General features: G+C 30.3%; 1 protein-coding gene across 1 annotated transcript; it reads right to left on the minus strand.

Annotated features, from left to right (window-relative positions):
* Positions 1-2,206: 2,206 nt before the first annotated feature.
* On the minus strand, positions 2,207-3,274 carry LOC107950379 (nuclear transcription factor Y subunit B-3). Its single transcript, XM_016885226.2, has one exon. The coding sequence runs from the start codon at positions 3,040-3,042 to the stop codon at positions 2,362-2,364; it is 681 nt and encodes a 226-aa protein (XP_016740715.1). The 5' UTR covers positions 3,043-3,274; the 3' UTR covers positions 2,207-2,361.
* Between the last annotated feature and the right edge of the window lie 3,967 nt (positions 3,275-7,241).

The raw sequence follows: 7,241 nt of genomic DNA on the forward strand, positions 1-7,241 counted from the left end.
CTCACACATAGTTTTATTTATTTAAATAGACTTTAACTTTTATTGGTGTCAAGTTTAGTTTAATATTTTGACTTTTTTTTTCTCTCTAAATATATAAAAGGCAAAACTTTAACTATAAGTTCACTCGTATTGTTACTTCAATGGGAAAAAAGTCCTAAAAGGTTTAAGAAAATTGTTGAGAGCTTGACTCTAGTTATAGATGAAAGCATGAGCATAAAAGACACCTAAAATACTATGTGATTGGAAAATTTTCAAATTTCACTCGTCTAAAACAAAATAGAAAAAAGATGAAAATTTAATTTCTCTACAAATGAAAATATATAAAACAGAACTCCACATCAATTAAAGTTAATATATAAAGCGAAATTCGACATCCATAGGTGTTGAAGTCTAAAGTCAGACTTATTTGCTAACATTCTTTTTCTTGTCCCATAATGCTAAACTTTGAGTCTCGTAAGTATTGAAATACTCTTCCAAATAAATATTTTGAAAAATAACTTTGCCTAAAACCTATTTTAATAAATAATGTTCAAATCTATAATATATATATATAAACCCAACTATCATTTTTTGGATTTAAACTGTTTTTCTAATCAAATAAAAAAAATTACTTTCCAAAACTGTTTGAATGTCAAATTAAAAAGAAATATATATTATTTATATAATTAAAAATTATTATTTTGGTAAGGGAAATAACTAGTGATGAGATTAAGGCTTGTATGTTTGAGCAAGAAAGCAATAAAACCCCAGGACCTGCTTTACTTCTTACTTTTCTAAGACAACTTAAATGATAAAACAATTTTGTTTTAGACATTATCCCCTCAATCAGAGTGCCTTTGTTCATCACTTACAACATTTTGATGGCTCATTCAGAGAGCATTTGATTCACTAAATTGAGATTGTAGGGAGAATGAAACAAGAAACCATCTTTTCTTTAGAGTACCAATACTCAAAGAAAATTTGGGAAAAGGTACTTAATCATTGTTGTATTCAAAAAACTACAATGAATTGGTAGCAAGTGCTTTGTTGGCTATGCTAATCTTTTCAAGTCAATGAGGTTGTTATTTTGGGTTATATTCAGGACACTGTACAAGCTCCATTGTGGGGGAAGAGTGTTAATAGAGTGGATGATGTTAATATGCAATAGGTTGTTAATAACTGGGGTCACTCCGGAGGGTTTGGATAAAAATATAAATTTGTAAAATGAGTTTGGGTAAATAAAAAAAAAGATCTGTTTAGAAAATGAATCGAACCTCGGGGAAGATTTTTTTGTTACTATTTTAGAGACATTTGGTTGTTAAGTTTTAAGGATAAAGATTTTTTAAATTTATTTTCAATTTGGTGGGAACTTTATTTTAAGGTTTTTGATGTATTATATAGTTTAATTTATTTATATAAAAAATAAAATAATTAATACGGGGCCGAGCCCAGGTTTAGCATCTATAATCCAGATCAGGTTTGGACAAAAAATTAAGTCTATTTTTCAAGTCGGGCTCATGCCTATCGAACGGGTCTAGAATTTTATTTGGTCTCAACCCGACCCATGAATTGGTCTAGATAGGAGTCTACTAATTATTATAGAGAATTCATTCAATTGTTCTAATTTTATTTTTTTAAATTAAATTATTTTAATTACTTATTATGGCAAAAAAAAGAATCTTAAACACTTTTACCTTTGCTTTTGATTTTGTAATCAATTTATTCAATAAAATTTCTAGAATAAATTTTATTATGAAACATAAAATTGAATGATGATTACATTCCAACCAACTCTGAGACATGAAACGGAGAGATAAATTATAGGATCTCTCCTTTAATTCCTACCGATTTCTAATATTTAATAGTATAAATTATATTTAATTTTTATAATTTATTAAACATATTTTATAATTTAAATTCAATATTTAATTTTTCAAATTATCTTAATTGTTTATAGATTAAAAGGGAAATATGAAAATGTTATAATAAAGCTGATAATAGCAAAATTAGTTGAGAAAAAGAGAAGAGGAGATTTTGTCTAACAAAAGAAGGGCAAATAATTTCTCAAACTGCCCTAAACCAACTCCATTTACTGACCCTAAAATTTCTGCTTCCCATTTGGGCATCCCAATCTCATGTTAGAATTCATCTTTCTAACTCCAAACTCTCACCAACTTTCGTTTTTATATAAAATGAAAAGCTAAAACTCAGATTCTATACCAACTAATTAACTCTGCATTTCAACATTAACTTTATTAACAAAACTTCTAATAAACCTTTAAATACAGTCATTCCATAGTTAATCAAAATTAAACAAAGAAAAATTAACTTCAACTTATATATAATTATATATATATTTGTATCTTTGGAGTTTTCAAACTACTACCAGTCAACCCTGTGAAAATGGGCTGCCATGGTTCTATTACCATTTCCATCACCATTTTCTCCCATCCTGCTTGTGTTAAAACCACCTGCAGCTGCCATCAAATTCTCTCCATAACTCTGCGGGTGAGACCCTAGCGAAAAGAATCCCCCACCACCACTGTTATACCCCTGGAAATGATCGGCAGCGTTAGCCGACGACGATATACCCGCACTTACATTGTTGAATTCATTAGCCCCACCGTGGCTGATCAAACCGTACGATGTGGGTGATTGATGGTGATGGTGATGGTGATGGTCTTCTTGCCTAGCCATGGAATTCTTCTCCCCTTCGGTTTCCCTATACTTGTTGAGGTAAACCTTGAGAGGACCCACGTAATTCTCAAAACCCAGTGTCGTCATTGCCCACAACAGATCATCCCCGTTTATGGTCTTCCTTTTCTCCCTCTGACACTTATCGGAAGCCTCGCCGGTGATGAAACTGATGAACTCCGACACACATTCTTGCACTGTCTCTTTGGCTTCTTTGGATATTTTTGCGTTGGCGGGGAGGGATTTTTTCATTATCCGACTCACGTTAGCTATGGGGAGGAACCGGTCTTGTTCTTTAGAAGAACTGTCTGATATGTTGCCGGACGAAGGGCTGCCGACGGGGCTGGTTTGGTTTCTTTTCCCAGTCATGGAGATGGCCTTCTTTTTTACAGCTTATACGAATTGCTTTGAGATGAGAACGGGAGTAGATAATATGAATGAACGAATTGTTTATGAAATGACACAACTTGTTTGAAGAATCTAATAAAGGGTAGTTTAGATTTATAAGCTAAGAGAAGGCAATGAAAGAACCCAATATATATACATATAAAGAGGGAATTGAAGGAGGGTTTGATGCAGACAGGAAAGGAAAAAAACAGGCACTTGAAGGATCAAAACAACATGGCATAAAATAAAGCTTAATAGGTTTTGGAATCTTAATTAGAAAGTGGAAAAGCCCCTAAATAAAGCTATCTATGGATTGGGTCGGGTTATCGGATCGACTTTAATGTAAAATTAGAGTAAATTAAAAAATTAAATATTTTAAAATTATTTAATATAAATTCGGGTTAAGTTGAATGAATTGGATAATTTATCTAACCTAGGAAAAAAATTATTTTTTAAATGGGTTTTTAATTATAATAAACAAGGAAGCTTCTCATTTACTCTACGTGTATCTTTTCATTAAGTCCTCTAATTCTGATTATGCAATTTTCAGTCAAAACTTAAAACTCACTCCTAGGAAAAGGGAAAAACGCATGACCAACTAGCAAAAGTAAGGGGGAAAAAGGGGCATAACAATAATAAGAATAATACTCTATATATCAGACCAAATAATAATAATACTACATATATATTTGGCCAATATGCAAATAATAATAAGTTGTTGTCTTGCTAGTGAATTCTGTAACAGAAATTTGCCTAGTGGAATCTAATCTACCAAATTGCATGCCTGATATGACATTCGGCTTGACTGAATCAGTGTACATTACAGGTGTTTACTGTTAGTAAGGGCCGGGCCAAGTTTAAATCACTTAAATCCGTTCACATAATTTATTTTACTGTTTAAAAAATATATTTTTTTATTTATTTTTAAATAATAAAATTACTTTTTAACTCATAAGTAGGAAGTTAATACACTTTGATATACTCGAATTTATATTCTTTTACCTTGATAATGATATTCATACAAATCGAACATAAAAATAAAATATTTAATTATTGTAGTTTAATAATGAGGCGTGCTAACTCAGGTGAGCTCTATATAGCATAGGGTTCCATTTTCCATATATACCTACCAAATAATGGCGTGGAATAAAATCCTGAATATAGATTGGACATTCATGGAACGAAAGCTAGCGGCCCTCTTCCTCATCCTCATATTTTCCCACCATTTTCTTCTTTCAATTTTTTCATCACAAACTAACTTGTAGCTTACAAACAGCGGCAAAGCTAGCAATTCATTATCGGAGAGGCCAAAATAATGTTTTAAAAGTTTCAGGGAAAAGTTTAAAATTTTATTTAAAAAGGATTAAAAGAGAGATTATATCCTTTAGCTAAAGAGGGCTAAGGTCATTCTCTATTCCTCTTAACTACATCCTTGTTTAGGATAATATGTAAATAAAATTCGAATATAATTTCTTAAACGTGATTTCATGAACAATCATAATTATGGTTTGAATTTTTTTATTTTTTTATTTTTTTAATGGGATGCAAATATGGAGATTTGAAGGTCATTGGCAAAATGAACTAATATATTCTAGGCTTAAATTAATGTATGAAAAATAGATCAAAGTAATCGGTAAGTCCCTCTATTATAATGATCCAATTAAATTTATTTTTTTAAATATATCAATTTAGTCCATATATTATTAAAGACTAAATTTTGATAAAATTAATATTTGCTATTTAAAGTTAATACTTTTGAAAACTTTTATCGTTCAACAAATGAAATTCTTTATGATATAGAGTTTAACTAAAAAAATGTTATTTTTTAAACAACAATTATTAACTCTGTTATAAATTTGGTCCTATTTGATTTTTTTCTATAGTACAAAAAATAAATTAATCCATTTCGGTCCCTATAATGCAGGAACTTAGAAGGTATTTTTTGTACTCTTCATAAATTTAGAATTTAATTCATGTACTTTTATTTTTAAAATTTTAGTCCCTCGACTCTGCTACAAATTTGGTCTTATTTGATTTTTTCTATAGCACAAAAAATAGTGTTGTAATGAACTTGAAGTTTGAAATATGAAAAATAAAAAAGTAAATTCCTATAAATAAACGCACAAAAACTAAATTTAAAATTTATAAAAGTAAAGGGACTTATGAAAGATTTTAACCAAAATAATATAGAAATGGGCATGGTATCTTTCGTACGACTTGATAGGGAAAAAAAAAAAAGGAAGATGGGGGGGCTTTGCACATATGCTTCACTTTGCTTACTCTATCTATCTATCTAACTCTTGCTTTATTATGCTTTGTGTTTTTCCGCTCGTGGCTGAGATTCTCCCTACCTATGATTGTCCATCGAGTGCTACTCGCTGTCCACAACAGTTCTTTTCTTGCTTGAAAATTATAAAAAGAGAGGAAAAACTTAACCTTGAATCAATGTTTTACTATTGGTGACAATTTCTTTTTCTTTTCTGAAATAATGGATTTCAAGTTTATGAACTTATTTGAGTGAGAACGTTGAAACATTAGTAAAGCTTAAATGTATCCCTAAGGAGACGACAAAGAGGAATATTGGAGTGGACCTTGAAAAAGAATAGGTATGGTGATAGGTTGTTGTGATGAAGGTTGTAAGGTGATGGTAATTATTATAGTAATTGTAGAAAAAAAAGGTTTAAGTTTAATAGAAAATCGAAAAATGAAATTAAAAGTAGTGAATGTAATAAAAGTTATTGTTAAGTTGGATATATGAGTCTCTAAATCATATTTTGTAAAACAATAACTTCGTAATGTTTTGGATAGTTATAGAGTTTTTTAATTGCATTGCACATTGTCTTTTGTCACATGCTACATAAGTAGGGTGGGAGCATTATGTTTTTAAAGCATTTGGATTGAGTTCGACTATTAGAGTTACCGTTATTGAAATGATTTTAGTTGAATATCACTTCTAACTTAAATAAGATTAGTTTCAAACGGTAAAACAAATGAATGATTTACCAAAAAAATAGGGTAAACTATAAAAATAATCACTTTTGTTTGTCTCAAATTACATTTTAGTCACTTATGTTAGAAATGTTACATTTTAGTCACTTACGTTATCTTTTTGTACGCAGTGGTCTCTCTCTACCGTTAAACTCTGTTACCTCTCTAACGGTAGTCCAAATGGATTTTAAATGCTAACTTGGATGTCTAGTTGTTGGGATGAAAATAGGTTTTTAATTAAACAAATTTAGTTTGGACTGCCACATAGGACATCCAAGTTGACATTTTAAATCCATTTGGACTGCCACGTAGGATCCCGTTAGGGAGGTAACAGAGCTTAACGGTAGAGTGACCACTTCGTAACAAAACGATAACGTAAGTGACTAAAACGTAACATTTCAAGCATAAATGACTAAAATGTAGTATGAAGCAAACAAAAATGACTATTTTTATAGTTTACAAAGAAAAAACGTAGAGATAATGATATGGAGCTTTAGAGAACTAGTGCTAACAAGTTGTTGCCAACAAGTACTAGAGAGGGGCTGAATTTGAATTATAAATATTTGATAGAGCTAAAAATATAATTTTATTGTTATATTAATGTAAAAATTTATAATTTTCGAATGATTAAACTATAAATATTTTTGTTTTTGGAGAGAAGTAAAAAATGTGTACATCAAATTAAATTAAAACATTATGAAGATTCAAAGATGTAAAAGGATAATATTTTAAGTTTAGGAGACCGAAATCCCTGCCTACATTGGCCCTTGACGAGGCAGTATTATATTAATTAACTGATCATTGCCAACAGCCCGCAGTTAAATCTCTGTGTTGGCAGCTTAAATTACAAGAAAATATTTTAGTTGAATTAATATTATAATGTTGAAATCCTCGTTTTATGAGCATAAAAGTGACAAATGGCTAAATTCTAATATCTTCGAACTAGCATTGCCTATTCCACCCCAAAGCTGAGTTGCAAACATAATAAAAGGGGCGCTGTCCGTCCCCTCACTAATATAAAATGCAAAAGTCTGGAGCTGATTGCGCATCGGAAAGGAGTGATGTTTATTAAAATTGAGTTTGGGGTTTGACATGAATGGAGGCTTGTAAGGGTCAAACATTAAAGTTTGGAGAAATAATATAATTAAATGAGATGTACAAATCTTTGCTTTTAGAGAATGAACAAATTAAAC

Source organism: Gossypium hirsutum, chromosome D03, assembly GCF_007990345.1.
Source record: "Gossypium hirsutum isolate 1008001.06 chromosome D03, Gossypium_hirsutum_v2.1, whole genome shotgun sequence".
Classification (NCBI taxonomy): Eukaryota; Viridiplantae; Streptophyta; class Magnoliopsida; order Malvales; family Malvaceae; genus Gossypium; species Gossypium hirsutum.

Excerpts from the sequence above, each read along its gene's own strand:
- LOC107950379 (XM_016885226.2), bottom strand. The coding sequence starts at position 3,042 with ATGACTGGGAAAAGAAACCAAACCAGCCCCGTCGGCAGCCCTTCGTCC.